Below are 24,021 nucleotides of genomic sequence, written 5' to 3'. Positions count from 1 at the left end.
GTAACGCTAAGTAGCTGGCCTGCCTATGGAGGTGGAGGCTGGAGCGTGGGGTCAACACCACTACATTCTATACAGTGCGCTAGGCGAATTACACGACTGGTAGCTTAACAATCTTTACCATATGTGTAATATATTTATATATATATATATATATATATATATATATATATATATATATATATATATATATATATATATATATATATATATATATATATATATATATATATTCCCTCAGCTCTCTCTCTCTCTCTCTCTCTCTCTCTCTCTGTGTATGTGTGGTGTAATATTATTCTTATGACCAGGGAGTTTACCTTTACATTAGTGACCAGACAAAGGTGTTCACTTCCAAAGGTCGTGGAATGCCTGTGTATGTGAGTTTCTGTGCGAATTTCTCTTAACCTTTCCAACTTATCATTTGTAATCTATTTCAAGAACTGGTTTTATTTTGCGTTGACAGATTTAATACTCTAGGGAAATTATAAACGACACATTGGTACCCACTGTTCGTCAGAGTGAAGTAAATAAAGATATGATGGCACTGAATGAGATATTGAAGTTGATTCTTAACCTATTGTCTTCATAAAGTATCATCCCAAACTTAAGAGTAATCGTCTAGTCAGTAGTCACCATAGTTATTAGAGATATAGTCCTGCTCTCTTCTCCCCAGTTGTTCGGTGTGCATAAAAGACCAATCCGTCCCTGCATACATCATACACCTCGTGAGAACAGAGGAAGATGGAGCGAGTCTAGCAATTCTATCTTCCTCAGACTCCACCCACATGTAACTCTGTAACAAGCCATTCGTCTCAGCTGCTCCTTAGCTGTTTGTCTGTACACTCCTCTGCACCTGTTTTCTTGCTCTTTGCTTCTCTGATCGTACTGGTTTTTTGCTTCCTTTCTCTTGTAAGCACATTGTAAATGAAAGGAAAGAAGAAGAGAGCTAATCTTCTCCTGTCAGTCCCACAAAAGCAAGGGCATAGATAAGACCCGTGCCTTTGTGTCCCTCGGTAAAGTTTGGCTGAGAAAGCACAAGATAAAGGCGAGGTTTGTGTTCCTCGTCTCATGTTTTATGTCACCTGGTATCTGCACCACTTAATCACCGCTGCTATTAATAGTTGCTAGTGGAACAACAGGTTTCTTCTGCTCTATTGTTTCTTTTTCGTGTTTGTATATATTTTGTGTGTGTGTCATGTGATGGAATTATTTTTACTCTCTGTACTCTTATTTGACAAAAAAAATACATTTACAGTTAGAATTATCAAGGTGGTAGTAGCAATTCAAGTGAGTGTATGCTGTTTTATGTTCAATAGATTTTCTTTAACCTCAATTTGAATATTTCAATTATAAAACCAAATGAATAGAACATAATTTATAAATTTAAACGCATGAAATGTACTACATAGATATTCTCCTCTCAAAAAATATAAACTATCCCATACAGGTCATGATACAGTGAAGGAAACACTAAAGCCCCGAATTATGACGCCTCACTCACCGCCGCGGCGTTGCCACTCAGTGTCCCGGCTAGGGAAGCAAGGGAGGGCTGTGTATCGCTGTTTACCCTGAAATTTTCCTGGTTAGTTCCTTCTCGTGTCTCAACAACAGCAAGTAGGACGTGACGTGAGGAAGCCTAGGTGTTGGTGGCTGTGGCTTTGCATTGTGACGTTCCCGGGACTGCTTGGCGAGGGGCACAAGGTGAGGCAGAGTGGTAAGATGTGTGAACAATCCAGTGTAGCCATGATGGGAGACTCCGTTGTGGCCGTCTCACACTGGCTTAATGATTTCACACATACCATATAGAATTATTTTTCTTATTTGTCGCATATTGATTAACGATAATGATTGAAAATATTGCATGATTTTTTTCTGTGTCATGGTGATGTCAAACACTCTTGTACGTAATTTCAGAGAGGTGTTCCAAAGTATTTTTATTGACAAGCGTAGTAACATCTGTCACTGCGAAAGCAATTGTTCTCTTTTCAAAGGTTTATAGATCCTATATAACTTTTTTTCCCACGCCTTGACAAAGTATAGGCCGGATTTAATTACCTTCCCTTTCTCTCATCCCCTCACCCTCCCTCCTTTCACTCTCCCTCTCCTTCTCCCTTCCCCCTTCCTCTCCTTCTCCCTTCCCCTCCTCTCCTTCCCCTCCCTCTCCTTCTCCCTTCCCCCTCCCTCTCCTTCTCCCTTCCCCCTCCCTCTCCTCCTCCCTTCCCCCTCCCTCTCCCTCTCTCCCTCTTTCCCTCTCAACTTCCCTCCCTCCTTCCCTCTATCTATTCATCCCTCTCTCTCTCTCTCTCTCTCTCTCTCTCTCTCTCGCGCGCGCGTGTGTGTGTATTTGCTCTGGATTCTTTTCTTCACGCGCGGCCTTCACAGGTGCTAACACAAGGATCCCTCGGGCTGCAGGTCAGAGAGGCGAGATATTGAAGGACGGTCAGCCAGTATCTTAATTCATACAACACTTCACCACCATCCTGACCATTACATTCGTGACCTTTAAACGTGTTCCGAATGCAGAGTTTAACTTAGTGGACACTGAGACGTGCCTTGCTTGAAATCTTGCAATATATATTGGATTTTTCTTTATAGACTTGTGTTGCCCTCCCATTTCTCTGTTCCCCTAGTCACAAACTTAGGAGTCTAGAGAGAATTTGTGTATTTCGAGCTGAGGGAAGAAATTATAAGTTAAATGTAGCTTTTAATTAACTGGCCTAACCTAATGTAAGTTAATCTAATGTAAGTTAATCTAATGTAAGTTAATCTAATGTAAGTTAATCTAATGTAAGTTAATCTAATGTAAGTTAATCTAATGTAAGTTAATCTAATGTAAGTTAATCTAATGTAAGTTAATCTAATGTAAGTTAATCTAATGTAAGTTAATCTAATGTAAGTTAATCTAATGTAAGTTAATCTAATTGTAAGCCAAGTCAACCTAAGGCAAGTCAACCTAAGGCAAGGTAACCTATAAGTTAACCTAAGCTACGTTAGCCTAAAATAATCTAACCTAAATTAACCTAAGCTAACTTAATCTAAACTAATGACCTAACTAAGCCGATTTCACTAAACTATCTTAATTCAAGCCAACCTAACCGAACCCAAGCTTACCTAACCCTTCCTAAGCTAACTTTATCTAGAATTTCATTGATCTTCGTAGTAGTATTAGCATAGGAACCATAGACCATCTACCTCACTCGAATCTTAAACATTTATTATTCTGAGTAAAACGTGCAACAATTTTTCAGTCGTTTGGTCTTTTAATTCATCTGAGCCTTGTCTTACATTAGTTACTGAGGCGTGAAGTACATGAGCGTGAATTGGCAATATAAGTTAACGTAGAAACATTCAAAGAGGCATAGGACGATAGATCGAGTGTGAAGAGATGCTTACGTTCAATGGGGAATGGTGAAGCAAGTTAATGAGCAGGTTAGAGGCGAAAAGAGATGCAGGTAAAGAAAGAACAATACGTGAAATAAAAAGCTGAGTTAATAAAATAGGAAGGTGGAAAGGAAGACGTAGAGAAAAGAACGTTTACAAGAAATATTAGGTATAAATGGACAAGATCTTTGTATATTATCTTATCACATGCACAGAGAGAGAGAGAGAGAGAGAGAGAGAGAGAGAGAGAGAGAGAGAGAGAGAGAGAGAGAGAGAGAGAGAGAGAGAGAGAGAACGAGAGAACGCGAGAAAAAAATTAACGAGGTGAGCAGGTGGAGAGATAATGAGCTGAAGGGATGCAGGGGTGAGGAAAGCTGCAGGTGAAGGGTTGGGCAGGTGGAAAGGGATGCAAAGGGCGTGTCTTCCCACCTGCAGCATCTGACGCAAGGATTTACTTACTATTATGAACCTCTCCCATGGGTCCGTCCTAGCGGCGAGACGAGGAGCCACCGGACACACCCTAGAAACGGACAGACACAGACAGACACAGACAGACAGACACAGACAGACAGACACAGACAGACAGACAGACAGACAGACAGACAGAGAGACAGACACACACACACACCCCTGCAACAGAAAGACAGACAAACAGACAGACACACCCACCCTAGCAACAGAAAGACAGACAGACAGATAGACCCTCGCAACAGACAGACACAGACTAACACTAACACACCCTCGCAACGGACACACACACACACACACACACACACACACACACACACACACACACACACACACACACACACACACACACACACACATACACACACACACACACCCTCGCAACGGACAGACACAGACAGACACCCTTTCAACGTTCAGACAGACAGACAGACAGACAGACAGACAGACACACACACACACACACACACACACCTCGCAATGGACAGACAGACAGACACACTTGCAACGGACAGACAGAGATAGATAGGCACCCTCGCAATTGATAGACAGACAGACAGACAAACACACACACCTTTGCAACGGACAGACAGATAGACAGACACACACTCTTGCAACTGACAGACAGACAGACAGACAGACAGATAGACACACACCCTCGCAACGGACAGACAGACAGACAGACAAACACATTCACGCAATGAACAGACACACACACACACACACACACACACACACACACACACACACACACACACACACACAGACACACCCTTGCAACGGACAGACAGACAGACACACCCTCGCAACGGACAGGCAGACACTCCTCGCAACGGACAGAAAGATTGACAGACAGACACACCCACGCGCAACGGACAAACAGACAGACAGACAGACAGACACACCCTCGCAACGGACAGACAGACAGACAGACACAGACAAACTTTTTCTAAGACATGTCTATAAACTAGTTAACGAACACACACTCCAAACTGACAGAAGAACAAATAACCTAGGAAACATATAGGAATAAACATGAAGAAAGATAGACAGGCAGACAAAAGCACAGACAGATAAACATACGTGGAAGCAGATAGACAGATAATCCAAAAAAGACTAACACACACGCATGCAGACAGATGTAGACAGACAGGCAGATATAGAAGCATGCACAGACACTTTCACATCATAATCATCAAATTCGGACAAGGATTAGCAGCAGGACGAGGTAATAATGGAAACAGACGATTTTTCTGTCCACTTCTCTATTGCAAGTGTAAACCAGTATTCTCAGTCATTCATCCCCCACTCTGGTAAACCCTGGAACGCCTTGCCTGCTTCTGTATTTCCTATGACGCAGGTCCATACACTGAAACACTTCCATGCCATGCGTTTACTGTTATCAAGAAGTCAAGATGAAGTGGCAGAAGTTTTTAAGAGTTTTTCTGTAATTCTAGTGATATGTTAACAAGTTTTCTGCAATAACAGGACAAATACTTAGAACTCGGCTAATCGTCTCTGTTGTCTTTGAAAATGGTCGTGGTGAGAAAGGGAAGCGTTTCAGCGTTTCTGAATATGATGCTTAAACATTTTCAAAAGGGATTGCAAATGATCGCGGTGAGGGAGGGAAGCGTTTCTGAATGCTTAAATTCTTTCAAAAGTGATTGTTCAAGACGTGTATTTTCTGTTATTTGATATTTCTATTTAGCATTAAATTGGGAACGGGGGTCTAAGCGAGACTTTTGTGTGTGTGTTTAATTTGCTACTACTGGCTCTGTTACGTATAAAAAAAAAATAATAATATTTAATATTATTGAATTTCGCTGAGGTACACTTCCTTGCACAATTCATTATTTATATAAACTCTGAGAACTTTATGATCTTCTCTATCTTGTTCTCAAATTACATCGTTTTCTTTTTTCTCTTCTCTATATCTTATTGTTCTGTACATTTTTCAATCACTGGAAAATATAGCTCCACTTAACATCTCGACAGAACTGTGTGTGTGTGTGTGTGTGTGTGTGTGTGTGTGTGTGCGTGCGCGCGCGCGTGTGTGTGCGTGTGCGTGCGTGTGCGTGCCTGCGTCCATGCGTGCGTTCACCGCGGTCGTCTGCTGGTTACCCAGCCAGCCTTTTCCTTACGGAAAGAGCGCAGAGCTCGTAGTGACCGATCTTCGCTTGCGTGTGTGTGTTGGCAGAGGCAACACCACATAAGGCTGACATCACCTGGATAAGACGTTGTTATGTTGCACTAATAATAAGACCTACAATTAAATATTCACTGATAATGGTTGTGACATAAGCACCGGCTTGACTACTCTCTCTCTCTCTCTCTCTCTCTCTCTCTCTCTCTCTCTCTCTCTCTCTCTCTCTCTCTCTCTCTCTCTCTCTCTTTTCCCTCCTTCTCCTTCTCTCTCTCTCCTCCTTCTCCTTCTCTCTCTTTCTCCTCCTCCTCCTTCTCTCTCTCTCTTTCTCTCCTTCTCCTTCTCTCTCTTTCTCCTCCTTCTCCTCTCTCTCTCTCTCTTCTCCTTCTCCTTCTCTCTCTCTCTTTCTCCTCCTTCTCCTTCTCCTCCTTCTCTTTCTCTCTCTCTCTCTCTCTCTCTCTCTCTCTCTCTCTCTCTCTCTCTCTCTCTCTCTCTCTCTCTCTCTCTCTCTCTCTCTCTCTCTCTCTCTCTCTCTCTCTCTCTCTCTCTCTCTCTCTCTCTCTCTCTCTCTCTCTCTCTCTCTCTCTCTCTCTCTCTCTCTCTCTCTCTCTCTCTCTCTCTCTCTCTCTCTCTCTCTCTCTCTCTCTCTCTCTCTCTCTCTCTCTCTCTCTCTCTCTCTCTCTCTCTCTCTCTCTCTCTCTCTCTCTCTCTCTCTCTCTCTCTCTCTCTCTCTCTCTCTCTCTCTCTCTCTCTCTCTCTCTCTCTCTCTCTCTCTCTCTCTCTCTCTCTCTCTCTCTCTCTCTCTCTCTCTCTCTCTCTCTCTCTCTCTCTCTCTCTCTCTCTCTCTCTCTCTCTCTCTCTCTCTCTCTCTCTCTCTCTCTCTCTCTCTCTCTCTCTCTCTCTCTCTCTCTCTCTCTCTCTCTCTCTCTCTCTCTCTCTCTCTCTCTCTCTCTCTCTCTCTCTCTCTCTCTCTCTCTCTCTCTCTCTCTCTCTCTCTCTCTCTCTCTCTCTCTCTCTCTCTCTCTCTCTCTCTCTCTCTCTCTCTCTCTCTCTCTCTCTCTCTCTCTCTCTCTCTCTGCCTGGCTCTAGTTTTTATGCATGTAGATACCTTGTAGATACTAAAGTTCCGTATAAGGTCAGGTGGTGGTACAGTACGTCGGCAGGAAACACTCTTGGCATGCTGGGTAGTGGACACCTGCGTACCTAACTCCACCCCTTCTGAAAACAGGTGTACATGTCTTGTTCTCTCCAAGGGACACTTTTCAGACTCTCCGGTAAAGACTACTCGGGTTCTCATGAGGAGGACGGAGATTTAGATGGAAGGGGGATGACATTGAGAGAAGTGAGGCAGGCAACTGGGTTTGAATCAAGGTGCAGAGATTAGAAAGTAATGGCGATAACGTACTGGAGCCATCAACCTTAGTGGTATTTAAAAGTGAAAACAAGATGATGAATATTTGTTAGATTACCCGTAGTATTGTTAAAACAACCTTGAATGCCTCTTATCATATTCTAGAGATTATTAGTAAAGGGTTTTGTATTTAGATTATTAACGTTTTCATCTCACAGGGACTACTTTCAGCGGTGAAGAGATGAAAATATGTCTGTATATTTTTGTTACGTAGTGTAAACATCTTTATGAAACAGAATAACCAGCGTTGACATAAAAAAAACCATCTTTATTTCCTTAACCATTTTCTTTCTTCTTTATGTCCAGACGTTTCTCAGTATGTCATCATCAGTGGTCTAAAAGTGATGAGATAAAATACATTACAATTATAATACACACATTAATAAAAAAATTCTATATAAAAATACGAAAGTTCAAAACGTTTATACAATATGCAATGGAATAGCGGAAATCCTATTCTTTATTTGTGAATTAGTTTTGATATGCCTATTTTTCTTACGTAGTCTAACATCCTTTCTAAAACTATACACTAGACAATTAAAAAACCCATGTAGAAGTGAAAACCTCGAAGACTTGCCCTGTAGTGTAACATCCTTTCTAAAACTATACACTAGTGACTAGACAATTGATAACCCATGGGAAAGTGAATACCTTGAAGACTTACCCTGTAGTGTAACATCCTTTTGAAAACTACTAGACCATTAAAAACCCATGGAAAAGTAAAAACCCCGAAGACTTGCCCTGTAGTGTAAAAGCCTTTCTAAAATATACTAGACAATAAAAAAAAAAAATCGAAAAGTGAAAGCCCACGAAGACTTGCACTAGAACCTTTTGAAGTAGAGTTACGCCGGAACCTGATCCCTCATCCTGAACCGTCCCTGGTCGTGCCCCACATCTCCGAATGCCAGAGAAGAGCTGGAGACGCCAGACACCCGCATATTATACTAAATGTTGATTGTGTTACTCTGGGTAGCATCTTACTTTTTTACGTGCCTCCTGCGTCCCCAGAATTACAATTAGATAAGAAGAAAAATAATAATGTAAACTGGGTCCACTTTGCTGGGTGTTTTGCTCACAGACATCGAGTTATGTAGAGCTCAGATAGAATTATTTGGGTTTTTAAGACTTGATTCGTATCATTTATTGCTGGTTTATGGTCGTCTCGCATTGGCTGTGTGTGTGTGTGTGTGTGTGTGTGTGTGTGTGTGTGTGTGTGTAGTGCCCCTTAAAACTTGCCAAGCAGTTTTCTCTTACTATCACATGTCTAACTTTGACATTATATCGTCAGCTTCACGGGATAGCTGTGTACAGCAAAAGTAGCAACTATCACTACATGGTCGTCAGTCTGGATGTGTCGTGAGGAATATAAGTTTTATCTTGGCACAAAAATCTTTAAGGTTTGAACTTGAACTTAAAGAAAGATGAGTTTTCTTAGTTGTGAACAAAGAACTTAGTGAACCATTCCTGATGAGTGTGAGTGTGTGTGTGTGTGTGTGTGTGTTGGCGGGCGCGCACAGTGAAGCGTTCCTGATGAGTGTGTGTGTGTGTGTGTGTGTGTGTGTGTGTGTGTGTGTGTACATAGGCGGGCGTGCGATGGAGTGTGTGAGGGAAAGGGAGAGGATGGGAGAATGTATGGAAGTAATAACATAAATGTATTAATCCAACGCGGTATATGATGGAAGAAATGTTGAGAATTGTCTTATGGTCTTTGTACGTGATATCTCAAATGTATTCTCTATAATCTGCAATCTTAAATCATTGAAATACCATCCTTCATTTATTTTCTGTTTTTGCAAGCAGCATAAAATTAAGGACGCGATCTGATGAGCTAGGGAAGAAAGGATACCCAGGGAAGTCTTACTGCAGCGTGGTGGTCTGATTGATGCACTGTCAGGCGGACGCGTGACCAGCAAGCTCTCTATAATGCCAGTATTCAGAAACGCTCTGCTCTCACCACGACTATTTTCAGCAGCCACAGAGATGATTAGCAGTGTTTTGAAGAGTGTTTCTCCAGTTGATAATGTAGATATACTGTCCCTTTGCCTCTAGAACCGTAAAAATACTTTAAAAACTAGTGTATATTTAAATAAAACCTTTCGAAATTGTGGAGGTGAGGCACATAATACCAGCGTATATGACATAATAGCATTGTTCTGACCGCAGCCAAACATGGAATGAATTGAAAGCTTAAACTGTGAGCCATTACCGTCTTCATGTGTGCTTCTGTAGACATGACTAAGCGACTAACTCCACTGAGGAAGGAGGAATGGGGAGTGGGGAGGAGTGGGGAACAAGAGCAGCGCTGGGGTGTGGTGTGACAAGGCAGACGCGGACCAGTTCTGTTTGGTCTGCGGGACCTTTGTGGCTCGGTCATGGTGAACCTCTTGCCGCGGCAGAAGGACGGGAGGTGAAACTCGGGAGGTCTTGTTGTCCCCAGAGGAACCGTGGTTGAGAGAGAGAGAGAGAGAGAGAGAGAGAGAGAGAGAGAGAGAGAGAGAGAGAGAGAATGGGAGTAAGGAGGGAGGGAGGGAGTGAGTTCGCGTGTTGAGCTGAAATGTCGCTGAAAGGACGACAAGGTCACTGGAGGGCGTGTCTTGGGATGGAGGAAAAGGAGACGAAAAAATAAAAAAGATTGTATCCCTCGTTGGTGTTGATTTTCGTCGAAGTTTAAAATTGTTTGAACAGTCATGAGGTGATTTAAAAAAAGTGAGGCAGCTGACCACTCAACTTTGCTAACCTTTCCTTTGTGACGTGATGCTCTCCTCGTTCGTGTCCATCTTCCCCATCTTCCCCATGCCTTTACCTAAGATGGCCAGTCATGGATGGGGTTCCTCGTCACGCATGGAGACTGTCTGCTGTCATATCAGTATACTGCCTACGTAACCCATTAGTCCATTGTGTGCCAGTGGTGCTTTTCTGAGGCATTTGACTGATGGTTGGTGGAGTCGCATCACAGCCATCTCGTGCGGGGTTTAGCTTTGGGTTTTGACTGAAAAACCTTAGTAACATGATAAGAAATTAGAGATCTAAACTGAAAAATATAACACAAGAGAACTCTTTAATGATAATAGAAACTGCCTATTATTCAACGTGACATTCGAAGGGTTTGAAGTAAAAGATATAATAGACTATATAAACGGTAAAATATTACTATAGAATATGCATACCACATGATAGTATACGTTTTTTTTATCCTTAAAATGGGAAATAGGTACGGAGATAAGAGAGGGAACGCAGAATATTCCCCTCACGGCATGGTAACAATGTGAGAAAAACATCACCTGGCCATCCAATACCTAGAATGCTTTATGTAGTTTCGAAGTTATTTGCATGCACACGAAAATAATCCTTGTATTCTGGTACAAACTCATAGATTACGCTCTCCGCGATAGATATGGTCCCATAAAGTATCACTATGTGAAGACATTTCTATACACACGTGAATATTTCCAGCGTTCAGATACAAATTGAGAAACTGCCATCCTGCTCTCATAAATAATCAGTCACATTGTTGATACATAAGTAACCATTAACCTATTGATACCTGCCGCCCTTGGCATGAACACTTATCACTGCCACACTTAAGTGCATAGAGTGATTTCACCCACTGAGTGCCGCCATTGTCACCTTTGAGAGGCGCCAAGGTGTGCATAGTAAGCAGGATTGAGTAAGTACTATACTCTATATCATTTTAGTACGAGATGAAGTCCTTCGCCACCCTACTCCGGTCACTTAACGCTTGATAACATTAGTGTTTGCGTCAATCTGTGCAGTTTTGTAGGATTATTTTCATGTAGCCATGCAAATTTGGATGGTTTTCTTGTTTAATGAAGATATGCAAAGGTGTGTTGTTAAAAAAATAAATAATCCAGCGCTTACATACAAAGAAATGCTTTTTTAGTTGGTCTTCTTCCAAGAAACATGTCATAGTCGTCGTCCTGTGTTCTCCATGAGGTATTCTTGTCCCTCGCTGTTCCTGGTTGCCACTCACCTGCCTGCCTTGCTGCCTGCTGCTAAAAACAGGCTGGAAGAGTTATGGGGTTGTTTTATGCAACAGATCCTTTTTCTGTGTGTGTGTGTGTGTGTGTGTGTGTATTACATTCACTGTTTGATCTGCTGCAGTCTCTGACGAGACAGCCAGACGTTACCCTACGGAGCGAGCTCAGAGCTCATTATTTCCGATTTTGGGATAGGTCTGAGACCAGGCACACACCACACACCGGGACAACAAGGTCACTACTTCTTGATTTACATCCCGTACCTACTCAGGGGCTACACGTGAAAGGAGACACACCCAAATATCTCCACCCGGCCGGGGAATCGAACCCCGGTCATCTGGCTTGTGAAGCCAGCGCTCTAACCACTGAGTTACCGTGTGTGTGTGTGTGTGTGTGTGTGTCTCAAGGTTAGCCTCAGCACGATACATGTGTAATTCAGCACTCGGGTAATCTACGATGACATTTCACATGGATTTCACATGATTATAAGAAGTCATTAGAGTTTGATCTGGGACGTGGTGGTGGAATAATTAAGGGCAGGACTCAGTAGCAGTGAGTGGTATGCTGCGCGTTGAACGTTCTTCATGTGCTCAGTGTGAAAGAAAAGATGAAATGAAATGCTAGTTAATTAGCATATTATGTAAGGGATTGTACGAGATATGTTGAAATGTTACAATGGCAAGCTATCTATAAAGCAGCCAGTGTATATAATTACAGTAAATGAAAAAAATGTATTAGTTCTACTGTTCTCCGAGAAAGAAAATGTATCCTTAAAACTCACAGAAAATCAGTAGCAGTGACTTTTGTAATCCTGACGCGTATTACGAATGAGGTATTGCTAAAGAACAGTTTCCTAAATGTGTTCAGCAGTATATTCACTTTCTTTATAGTAATATCTGTTTAAATCTTACTTTAGATAATAGACGGTTTTATTCATATATATATATATATATATATATATATATATATATATATATATATATATATATATATATATATATATATATATATATATATATATATATATATATATATATATATATATATATATATATATATATATATATATATACCTGTACTATTCATTTACATATTCATTGTGTCTTATTGTTGGTTTCTATGATAGGTAGGAGAGGAAAAGTGAAAGACATTATCTTGATCATGCTGTTTATTCCTATACAAGTCATGGATGCATTAAATATATCAAATAAGTAATTACAGAATATACAGCCCGCTCACACACACACACACACACACACACACACACACACACACACACACACACACACACACACACACACGGTCATCACAGGTCAGTCAGACGATTTGGCAGCAAGATGGGAGTCATTGAGACATAAGAGAGAGAGCATGCAATCCCAGTAACGCGAGGGGGTAACCTTGTGAATAAATATCATTACGGCGCACTATAGCTCTGGCTGGGCCTCTCCTCACTGCGGGCCTTGGCGGCGTCCTCCTTGGCAGCGAAGGCGATCTGGTCCAGCACGAAGTCGGGAATGGGATGGGGGAATTCGGGTGCCACTGGTAGCAGATCAGATTCAGGATGGTAGCCTTGGTCGTCGGCGACAAACTTTACAAAGACTGGTGTGCCGTCAGAGGCGGTGTAGCTGTGGTGAGAAGAATTAAGGAGTGTAATATGAATAAGAGTAGGTTATTGTACTGTGTAACTTGATAATACTTTAGTACTGATTCTGCAATCCAACAAGAAGAGTGTCATATATTTGCCACATCCAGTCTCTACATACAGAACAGTTGCTGGCTCACCTGTAAGACCCCTGCTGTCTGCCGCCCTCACCGCCAGACTCGTGCCGCTGAATACCGTCCTCGGTCTCCACATCGAAGACATAGTATCCCTCTGCGTCAGGCTGCACTCGCTCGTCCTTAATGATGGCAATGTGAGGCTTGTCTTCGGATGGCGGCTTGTACAGCTTCTCTGCCGTCACCACAGCGATAAGCGCCAACATCACAGCCTGTCACGACAAACAACGTGAATGACCATTGTCAGAAAGCAACCCAGAATGAATATGGCAGAGTTACCTGCGATAGAGACGGTAAAGACTGATTCCCCCACGCAAAGGATGACTGCATTTTAATACATCGCTTCTATTATAGGAAGAGCTTTGATGGAGAAACGAGTACTCACAGCTTTCATGGTGGCAGTGGTGGTGGTGGTGGTTGTCACGAAGCTAATGGACAGGATGCTGCTGACTGATGTCATTAAGCTGTCTTCTGTCGCTTATATACTGCACAGGATTCTTTGTGATGATTTTTACCCTTGATCACTGCCATTATTAGGTCAGACATGAGGATCAAATTTACACTCCTATTGCTTCACCGACAAGTTATGCGTTAAATGGCACTAGACTGCACTAAAAAAGACTTTGAATTCCTGAAGCAGTGTTTGCGGTCACCTAAAAATCGCTTGTTTGGATCATAGGGAACAAGTTCAAGGCGTGTAGATTGAGTAACTCGCTTGGTGGAAGGCGCGACACAGAGACCTCTTCCCACGTGGGGTGTCAGCCAGGCCGCGGTTCTCCAAGGCGGTGCATCCTGGGCGTGGCTGGCGGTGTTACTTTACAGCCGGTTCTAGAGGCGGTATCATCACCAGCATTAGCGCTGTCAGCCGCTCTTGATTTCATTGCAGACAAAGGCGGCGAAAGTTTCTCCCTGTCTCCTCTCTTCACACCAGTCCCTTGCTATTCTACTTCAGGCCCTAGAGACTTTTTTTCTCCATTATTACTTTTGTCTTCAGTTTGTATTTCATGCATTCCTTCCGTGATCTTTTATATTTTCTATTTAGTTATTGTTAATATATATTATTATTATTGTTATTATTATTATTGTTATTATTATTGTTGTTATTATTAATATTATTATTATTATTATTATTATTATTATTATTATTATTATTATTATTATTATTATTATTATTACTGAGATGGTTTGGTCACATTATGAGGATGGAACGAGAGAGGTACCCCGCAAAATACTACTTGTGGAAGCCAAGAGGAAAGAGACCAGTGGGCAGACCAAGAAAGAGATTGCAGGATGGAGTGAAGGAAGCAGTAGAGGCGAGAGGTACAACCATGGAGAGAGTGGAAAGAGAAAAACTGTATGAAGATCGGACGTGGTGGTGAAGTTTCGTGAGGCATCACAGCTGACAGGGCATCAGCCCTACCTGGTGTATGGTGAAATGGTGAGATTATTATTATAATTATTATTATTATTATTGTTATTATTGACAATAGTACTAATGGTAATGCTATTATTAATAGTGTGTGTGTGTGTGTGTGTGTGTGTGTGTACTAATGGTAATGCTATTATTAATAGTTGTGTGTGTGTGTGTGTGTGTGTGTGTGTGTGTGTGTGTGTGTGTGTGCGCGCGCGCACACACTGTTTGACGCATGACGCTCAAGACAGCGTGCATATCTTATATTTTTTGTTTGTGGCCCAATAATATACGTTACTATTAGATTATCATTTGTGATCTATTATTGTTAGGAAAGCTACCAGTGCTCTGAACTCAGGGAATAATCACTATCACCAGTAATGTTGTTTCACAGTTGCTCAAAAAAGGTGAGACACCAAATTAAGAAGGTAAAATAGACTACCTCAGATCAATCTATCCCATTTTTAATGACAATATTGGATAAGGTTTGACTCCCAAGACAGTGTAGACATAGATATACATCAATTGGAGCACGGATTCCAGACCGGGTGATGAAAATATGCCCGTTAATATCATGTGATGATAAACAGTTTGCGTCACACATTTTGTAATTGTTTTGTTTTGCTGGTGTCTGGGAGTAGCTGGCCAAGCAAGGGCTTAGTGGGTTGCAGAGCGGTCATGGAGCTGCCAGGAGAAAGCAAATGTAGAGTAGGGTGACATGCAGGAGGGCACGGGTGGGAGTGGTGCAGGAGAGGCGGCATGCAGGTGTAAATATTGTCATGAAATCACAGCATTTAACCTTTGAAGTTATGATTTCATGACAACAACAATCTCTCTCTCTCTCTCTCTCTCTCTCTCTCAGCCATAAATAAGAATGAAATATGCACATAATATATGGAACATATCTGTGGATTAACTCGTTTATACAAATGAACATCAATCCTACACACAAGAAGCAGTTAGTTATATAGCTAAGTATCACAGCGCAATTAACATCACCGGGGCCTCACTCGCACTGAGGGGGTTGTACGTAGTTTTGCTATGCCTCTCAGCTCTACAAACCCGCTCTTCATTACATGAAACGTCTTTGCTTTCTCTATATGGTTTTATTATTTCTTATCAATCAACAAGACCAACATAACTTAGCACCTTAAAACAAATAAAATTTTAAAGAAGAATAAATATAATAAAATAGAACCCTCAGCTATTGGAGGAAGATCCTTCTAAGTTGCTCCACAGCTTAAAGCTCCTACTACCTGGTTAATCTTATTAATATATATATATATATATATATATATATATATATATATATATATATATATATATATATATATATATATATATACACACATACACAAAACAATAAGTAGATGATAGTTGCTGCTCTTCACAATAAGGACTAAACAAGCGAACATGTGTCTTCAGTTGAGATGAATCCACCTCTCGCTCTTGCTTATTTGTCATTAATATCGAGCTTTTCCACGGCTCTCCATGACCACCAGAGTGTGGCGGCGTGACAACGGTAGGGCGACATTAGTGCACAGGTCATGGTGTAAACATTAAGTCAGATAATGGAGATAAGTGGTAAGACACAAATGAATACTTAGATAAATGAACATACTAAAACTTAAAGATGTATTATAATTATCTATGGTTTATAAGGTAATACTTACAACAGAAACATTGGTTTGACATCTTTGTTTGTAATGAAAACATTATCTACATCAAGTACTTGTTCAATCTTGTCCCCGATTGGCAAAAGGCCTTCTCACAACTAGAATTGATGCCTCTGATTGGCGGGCGTGGTGGGCGCCGCAGCGCCTCAGCTCCAAGCTGTTGGTCGCTCCGAGAACCGCGGCGTAAAAGTATGTTAAATATCACACGGCTCTATGTGATGACGAACACTTACTCTGTAAATCTGTGCCAAGACTTGAATTTTGGTACATCGCTTTGTACTACAAGAGTGACAAAGAACAAACAAGAATCACTGAACGCATAGAAGACACTAGCCGAGAACACTAAGGAAAAGAGAGACACCGGGAAAATACTATGAAGAGGAAGCTAGACAGCCTTGAAGATATCAACACTGGGATGAAGACCAACGACCCTGAAGGCAAACGTCGCACCAAAACAGGATACGAGAACAAAGAGATGAAGAAATACAACATGAAGCGAAAAGGTGATAGCATGGAAGAGACTGAGAACAACAAGAAGAGAAGGAAGATGGAATGCTGTCATCGTGTTGTGGATTGTGTCAAGAAATTGAAGCAACAGATAACCCAGTGCTACGAGAACCAGATCAAGAAGCGGAAGAGGCAAGACACTGACGACCAAGAGAGCCAGGCCAAAAAGAGGAAAACGGAGCCAAAAAAGAGGTGGGGATTGAAGTGTTGTCAGCGCATCCTGCACCGCCTCAGGAAGAGGATAAAGAAGGACGGTGAGGATGTGCTGAGGCTCAAGCTGAAGGCCGAGAAAGTCACCAAGGAAGAGAGGAGCGTCAGCAGTTACTGCTGTGTTCATATGGAGAAGGGAAACATGGTGGGTGCGACCGTGCTCGGCAAGCAGTGTCTTGTCTTGTTAGACAGCGGCGCCTCAACCGGCGCCATGGTCCTGTCACTGGGCCAGAGGCTGGGGCTTGTCACAGGCCATGAGGAGACAGTGAAGCACCGCCTGTCTACCTGGCTTGGCTTGCTGGAGCTTGATGTGATCAAGCTGGACGAAGTGGTGGTGGTGCTGAAAGGCGGAGTGGTGGTCAACACGCCCCTTCTTGTGTTTCCACCGGAGATGGAGAACCACTATAGCAGCGAACATATAGTGCTGTCTATGAGCCGCCTACAGGAGGCAGAGATGCACCAGGAATTCCATGTGGACGGCAGCAGCCGCCTGTTCCTGCGTCACCCTGAACGTCTGTTGCGAAGGTACGAGACGGGACGCCGGGGCAAAGTGTTTACCATCACCGCACGAACACCAGGCATCGAGGATCCCCTGACGGTGCTGGTGGACACCGGCGCTGACGTGCCATTCTGCATCACCAAGACCGGCCTGGACAAGGTGCGCAGCAGGACAAACCAGTGGACTCTGCCGCCGGGACGAGTCCGGCTCCAGTTTGACGGCAGCACATACAAACTGCAGAGGATAGAGCTCAACAACGTGCGCGCCTTCTTTCACTTCGCAATTGGCCGACAGCTGCTCTATCAACTAAAGGCTGTCATTGATTACGTTGACTTCTCCATCACCTTCACCATCAACAAAAAACGATTCCGCCTACACCTCCTTTCAGGCTGAGCACGCCCACCTGCCACTTTCCCTCATTCAGCCCCCTTCCCCAATTCAGCCGCATTCCCCACTCAGCCGCCACCCAAACTCAACCCCCTCCCCAATTCAGCTATCTCTCCCACTATGCCACCTCTAAACACTCAGCCACCTCCACTACCGTGCCCCCTTTCCCATTCAGCCGCCTACCCCACTCAGCAGCTTCCCCTACTCAGTCCCTTTCCCTCCATCCCTCCATCTCCACTCAGCCCCATCCCCCATTCAGCCGTCTTCCTCACTCCCCCGACTCAGCCCCATCCCTCGCACATCCTTTTTACCTTTATTGGTTGACGTGTCACGGGAAGCAGATCAACGGATAGAAAGCCCGCTCAAATGTACTGCTCACACCCACACCACTAACCCCCCCTTCCCTCCTCCACACCTCAAACTCCCCATCCCTTCCCTCCTCCCTGCACAACCGACCCCCTACCCTTCCTCTCCTCCCCACCTCAAACTCCCCATCCCTTCCCTCCTCCCTGCACAACCGACCCCTACCCTTCCTCTCCTCCCCATATCCACACCACTAACTCTCCACCCCTCCCCTCCTCCTCACACCACTAACTCCCTCCCACACCACTAACTCCCCACCCCTCCCTCCTCCCACACCACTAACTCCCCACCTCCCTCCTCCCCACCACTAACTCCCCACCTCCCCTCCTCCCCACACCACTAACTCGCCTACCCCTCCCCTCCTACCCAGCAGCAAAATTGAACAAATGGAGTGAATTTGAAGATCGTAAAAAATTGGATTAACAAAATGGTTTGGATAGAGGACGCTAGATTAAGGATTCTAGAATAATGACTCTAGATTACAGATATAATTTGGATTAAGGACACTAGATTAATGAAATAATCTTAACTAAAGAAGTAGTTTTGATTAAGGAAATAGTCTGGATTAAGGACTCTAGATTAAGGAAATAGTCTGGATTAAGGACTCTAGATTAAGGAAATAGTCTGGATTAAGGACTCTAGATTAAGGAAATAGTCTGGATTAAGGACTCTAGATTAAGGAAATAGTTTGGATTAAGGACTCTAGATTAAGGAAATAGTCTGGATTAAGTACTTTAGTTTAAGGAAATAGTCTGGATTAAGGCCCACAGATTAAGGAACCATCAGTATGTTAAGGACATTGCTGGGGTGAAGGCCATTGAGTCAAGAGGAGAGTCAGTGTGGAGTAGCAATTAATGGTTCTCTACACAACACTACTCTGGTGTGTGTGACTGAAATGTTCTGTAAGGGGTCTTACTGTATTCATATATATGTATGTACACTTGTATTTTTTCTTTTGTATTGTCCTTTCTTTGTGAATATTAGATCTGAGTCTAAATTTTTGTTTCATGTTTCCTCGCCACTTGGCGAATATTGTATTGAGACTTTAACAGAAATATGAATATGAAAGAGATATCAGTGTTTCCTTTCCCTTTTTGTGGTGGGAGATGTCTGAAATAAGACTTACAGTTGAGTTAATGTTGAGCAGCTCTTCCAATCTAAAGGAATGTTAATCATACCAGAAAAACAAATTAAAAATACGTGAAGAGAAATGGCAGAGTTAAAGGAAAAGATATATTAGATCAGAAAGAAGGGGAATTGAATGAAAACAAAAAAAAAATAAGATGGGAAGGATAAAAGAGAGGATTGTTTGAGGGTGAGAGAGGGAAAACAAATAGAAAATCATTAATATTTCAACTTCATGCATAATTTCTGTCCTCTGAATGTAATCTAATCCTATGTTCAGTGTACACACACCACTTGGACTGAGTCAGGGACAAGGGCTGATACAGGCAATGTGGAAGCTGGCACCACACATTCACTGTTAGCACTTTTGATGATGGAATTTCAGCAATGGAATTTCAGCAGCTAGAAAGACAAGGCATGCTGTGCCAAACTTTCCCATGTGAACTCCTTTTTAACTTCTTTTCAGCTTGTTTGTCTCAAAATGGAGAGAAATGACGGAAGAAAAGAAATAAGCAGAAGTGGAAGGAAAAGTGCAGTGCCTGGGTGACAGTTATCACATTGACACAGCTCAAGCGGTCTGTATTGTCACGGCGAGCACCGTCATCTGCAAGGGAAGGTGCCAGTAACATAAGAATAGGTGACAAAGAACTTGAAAGAACAGGTGCCAGTGTATGTAGTAAGTATCGGCTATAACTCTTCTCTCCTTTGGCCTGGACACCTTAGGAAGAAAATGATGTCTGGATTTTCGGCTGCCCCCTACTTGAGAACAGCAAGGATGTTGAAATGATAGTGTCAGCACATGTGAGTTTCTGGCAGGTCAGAAATCCACCCAAGTGCTGTGCAAGCTCAGCCATTGAGTGCACTAGGACGATCCCATACCCTGCAAGAAGGTTTAGATGTTGGCTGCAATCTTTTGCCGCCAGAAGAGAGGGAAGTTACTGCGTTGGTGGGTAATGGAACTGACAAGGAATAAAACATTTCAAAAGGTACTGTTGTGGGCTCCTGTGAGATGAATGAGTGCACAGCAGCAAGCATTAAGCAGTGGGGGCAGTGTACTGGTAACGAACAGTGTGCTGACTCATCGACAAGGCTTGTTGGGCATGTGTATGAGGAAGCTCTCCATGTGGAATTGCCATACTTCTATGCAGATGTGTTTCTCATGAGACTTTCTAGACTGAACTCCACTAGTGAAACAACTCAGACACTGGCAGTAGCCAACCCATGGATGAAGCAGCCACCAGGGAAAATTGGCTCCACTATGCAGCAGGAAATGGAGATACTGGTGAGTGATAGAGCTCATTGCCCTGAATATTGTTGAGTCCCAGAACCCAGGTCTTTTGCAGTGTCTCTGATGAAAAAACAAAAATAATACAACTATTGTGTGTTTACTACAAAACCCTGCCTGCCTAATGGTAAGTGATTTAATGATTCGTATTCCCATGTATCACATTTCCCTCTCTTACTCACCTTCCCTCCCCAATCCCCTTCCACCTCCTCCTCCCCTCTCTCCCTCACCTTCCTGTTCTCCCTCCTCCCCTAAATCACTCCCACTACCCCTCTCCCTCTCCCCTCCACTACCCTCTCTCTCTCTCCCATCCACTACTCCTCTCTCCCTCCCATCCACTAACCATCCATCCCCCTCTCTCTCTCTCTCTCTCTCTCTCTGTATCCTTTCCTCTTCCTCTCCTTCTCCCTCCCTGATATTTTTCCTTGTACCGTGCATGGTGAGAGAGAGAGAGAGAGAGAGAGAGAGAGAGAGAGAGAGAGAGAGAGAGAGAGAGAGAGAGAGAGAGAGAGAGAGAGAGAGAGAGAGAGAGAGAGAGAGAGAGAGAGAGAGAGAGAGAGAGAGAGAGAGAGAGAGAGAGAGAGAGAGAGAGAGAGAGAGAGAGAGAGAGAGAGAGAGAGAGAGAGAGAGAGAGAGAGAGAGTGTGACATTCCCTACAAAGCGAGATTTTTTAAGTTAAATTTGCATTCCTTATAAAAATGTAGGTTGAGAGGAGGACCTACAAAGCGAGATTTTTGAAGTTAAATTTGCATTCCTTATAAAAACGTAGGTTGAGAGGAGGACCTGACAGAAGTATTTAGGTGGTATAGGGATTACATAATAATGGGGCCTTGAGCATTGTTCTTAGGGTCAGTAGTCACAATAGAACCAGAAACAATGGGTTCAAGCTTGAAAAATTTGTTTTGAAAGAACTGGGAAGGAAATAGTTCTCCAACAGAGTGGTTCATGAATGGAACAGATTCAGTAATATGTTGTTAATTTGAATAAGTCGAAAGTGAGCATTAAAAAAGACTAGACAAATTTTATGGGTGGGGATGATGGTGGGTGGATTTCGGTAGTCTTGTTCACACAAGGATTGCCATGTGTAGGCCTGATGGCCTCTGGGAGCTCCCTCAAATTTCCTATGTTCTTTCTACAGCCAGATGTCCCACTTCCCACAGAAGAATTAATGCATTATGAACTGGTCGCTATTACCTCCAGACATTCCACTAAGCATATTTGACAACTAATAGTGAAACTAAATAGTGAAAAAAAATCATTCTTCTATTTCTTTCAGATGTTACAAGTTTATAATTATTCTGTAACATGTAAAAATAAACATTCTCTTGTTCCTTAACTAAGCAGGTAAAGAGAGACCTGGCACCAGGCCTCTCTGAGCAGTTTAAGACACTGGCAGCTGAGAGAAACTCCTGGCATGGGTGGTTAGTGATGCTCCAGCCAGCTAGTTTTCTTAGTCTCCTGAAGAGACACCGAGTTGCAATTAGATATGCAAGTACTTCAAAACTCTTCGCCTATATGTAAATAACAAGTACTTTCCTTCCCTATGACAACACTACTCTTGGGTTACCAATGCTCATTACCATCAAATTTGGGCTACAAGGGTACCTAACCACCCTAAGTCAGCCCAGGATGTCTGCCAGGTATTGAGAAGCACTGGAGAGGTTCAGGAGGGCCTGTTGCCAGCTGGTGTACCTTGTCTGCATGTTCCATCCAACACCACAATAGCATGGAGCTCTTGGAAGTTCTGCAAACAGCCAGATAAAACCTTAGTGGGGTTGTGCATTAGTGAGACGGAGGTGCCTCCCTTAGCTTGTGATGCTGCGGATGCTAAGCGCTGCACCTTCGCCTCACTAATGCACAACTGCAAGCCACTGCTGCAGCAGCACAGAAGATTGCCAGCAGCTCATCTCGCCACACCATTGCCCACTTTATGTATTTGTATATAGTGGTGTGTCATTATGTATAGATTTGTGTATGTATGCCTTGTACTTAAAGGTATTCAATAAATCTAAAAACATTGTCGGGTTCAGACCAAGGTGCACACCAGTAATAGTCAATAAGCTCTTTTGTTCATACCTAATCTTAGTCAACAAAGTAAATCATTCTTTAAATGTACATTTTTAGTATCCATAAAGTATTATCAATAAACTATTTGTCATTACTGTTGTTGTTATTATTATTATTATCATTATTTTGTTGCCATGGATGAGAAAAGAATGAAAAAGAAACCCATCCTCAAATTGCTAGTTTTGAGTATGGAATTCACCTGAAACAAATGCAGAAAACTGGTAACACAAGGTAACAACACAAATGACAGGAGTAAATAGCATTCTCAATATAAAACAGATTCACCACTCAATAGTACATGTGTATTATTCATCACATGATGGTAGTGATGAAAAGCTGATGGACACAGTTCTCCAGGCCCACAACACACACAACTAATGGATTGACACACTTCTCTCGCATAATTTTGATGCAGCCTGGAGTCACTCACCATGAGCAATTCTGTGGGAATATAAAAAGCATGAGATGCAAGTTCAGTTAGAAGTGCTGTTCACCTCTGATGATGTGGCAAGAACAAACTTAAAATCAACAATCATATTCATCATTAAACACAAACAAATAAAAACAAGTTCTCTTATTAGTTGAACCAATTAAGTTTCTCCACTTCCCTAACAATTAACGGAATTAAAATCACAGCCTCGGAGTCGCCTTTTTCATTCACTTCTGCAACATTTCGCAGTCTTAGATCGAATTTTCAATCTGTAAAACACCACCTCTTCTCTACTAAACCTCTCTTTCTTTTCCTCACCAAAACACAGCTGTATGAGTCAACTGACAGTAGCCCCTTCTCTCTTCCCTCCTCCTTTCTCTATCCTTACTTTTGCTCCAAAGCTGGATGTTGTCATGTGCACTTGACTTGCTCTCGTGCCCACGTTCTTGAATATTTTTCCATCTGGCTTTGACTCAAAAATCAGTCTCTAACTAAATTTATCTATGCTGTCTATCTCCCCAACTCCTCTGACAATTAAGAAATTCTTTGACAATCTAACTTCCGAAGTGCAGCACATTCTCTCTCTCTCTATCCCTTCATGGTGATCTCCATCCATGGAGATTCTACTGTTCACCACCAACTTTGGCTTTTCTCTCCTTCACAGACCATCCTGGTGAACTAGCCTTCAACTTTGCTATCCTCCATGACCTAAAGCAACTGGTGCAACACCCTACTCGTATTCCTGACTGTCTTGGAGATACGCTTAACATTCTTAACATCTTCCTTAACTCTTAATCCTTCTGCTTATGTTGTTACCCTATCTTCTCCTTTTGGCTCCTCCAATCCCAATCTCATTTCTGTATCTTCTCCTATTTCTCCAATCCCTC

General features: G+C 42.6%; 1 protein-coding gene and 1 long non-coding RNA gene across 2 annotated transcripts; one reads left to right on the top strand and one right to left on the bottom strand.

Moving 5' to 3' along the window:
- Positions 1-1,530: 1,530 nt before the first annotated feature.
- On the top strand, positions 1,531-20,829 carry LOC123518975. Its single transcript, XR_006678942.1, has 3 exons — positions 1,531-1,698; positions 14,355-14,612; positions 19,819-20,829. It is a non-coding gene; the product is annotated as an uncharacterized LOC123518975 (long non-coding RNA).
- LOC123518973 (cuticle protein AM/CP1114-like) lies at positions 12,552-13,713 on the bottom strand. Its single transcript, XM_045280069.1, has 3 exons — positions 13,560-13,713; positions 13,181-13,386; positions 12,552-13,023 (listed from the first exon to the last, which is right to left on the bottom strand). Exons 1-3 carry the CDS (start codon positions 13,632-13,634, stop codon positions 12,813-12,815), a joined length of 492 nt encoding a protein of 163 aa, XP_045136004.1. The 5' UTR covers positions 13,635-13,713; the 3' UTR covers positions 12,552-12,812.
- Positions 20,830-24,021: the final 3,192 nt, after the last annotated feature.

The sequence above is a fragment of the Portunus trituberculatus genome, chromosome 44, assembly GCF_017591435.1.
Source record: "Portunus trituberculatus isolate SZX2019 chromosome 44, ASM1759143v1, whole genome shotgun sequence".
Taxonomy (NCBI): Eukaryota; Metazoa; Arthropoda; class Malacostraca; order Decapoda; family Portunidae; genus Portunus; species Portunus trituberculatus.
Note: the sequence above shows the minus strand (reverse complement) of the source record. Positions and strands in the feature narration are given on the sequence as shown.

Bases quoted from the DNA above. Each gene is read 5' to 3' on its own strand.
- LOC123518973 (XM_045280069.1), bottom strand. From the start codon at position 13,634: ATGACATCAGTCAGCAGCATCCTGTCCATTAGCTTCGTGACAACCACC. The intron at 13,387-13,559 runs GTGAGTACTCGT...TTGTCGTGACAG, and splicing joins CCACTGCCACCATGAAAGCT to GCTGTGATGTTGGCGCTTAT. The intron at 13,024-13,180 runs GTGAGCCAGCAA...TTCTCACCACAG, and splicing joins AGACAGCAGGGGTCTTACAG to CTACACCGCCTCTGACGGCA.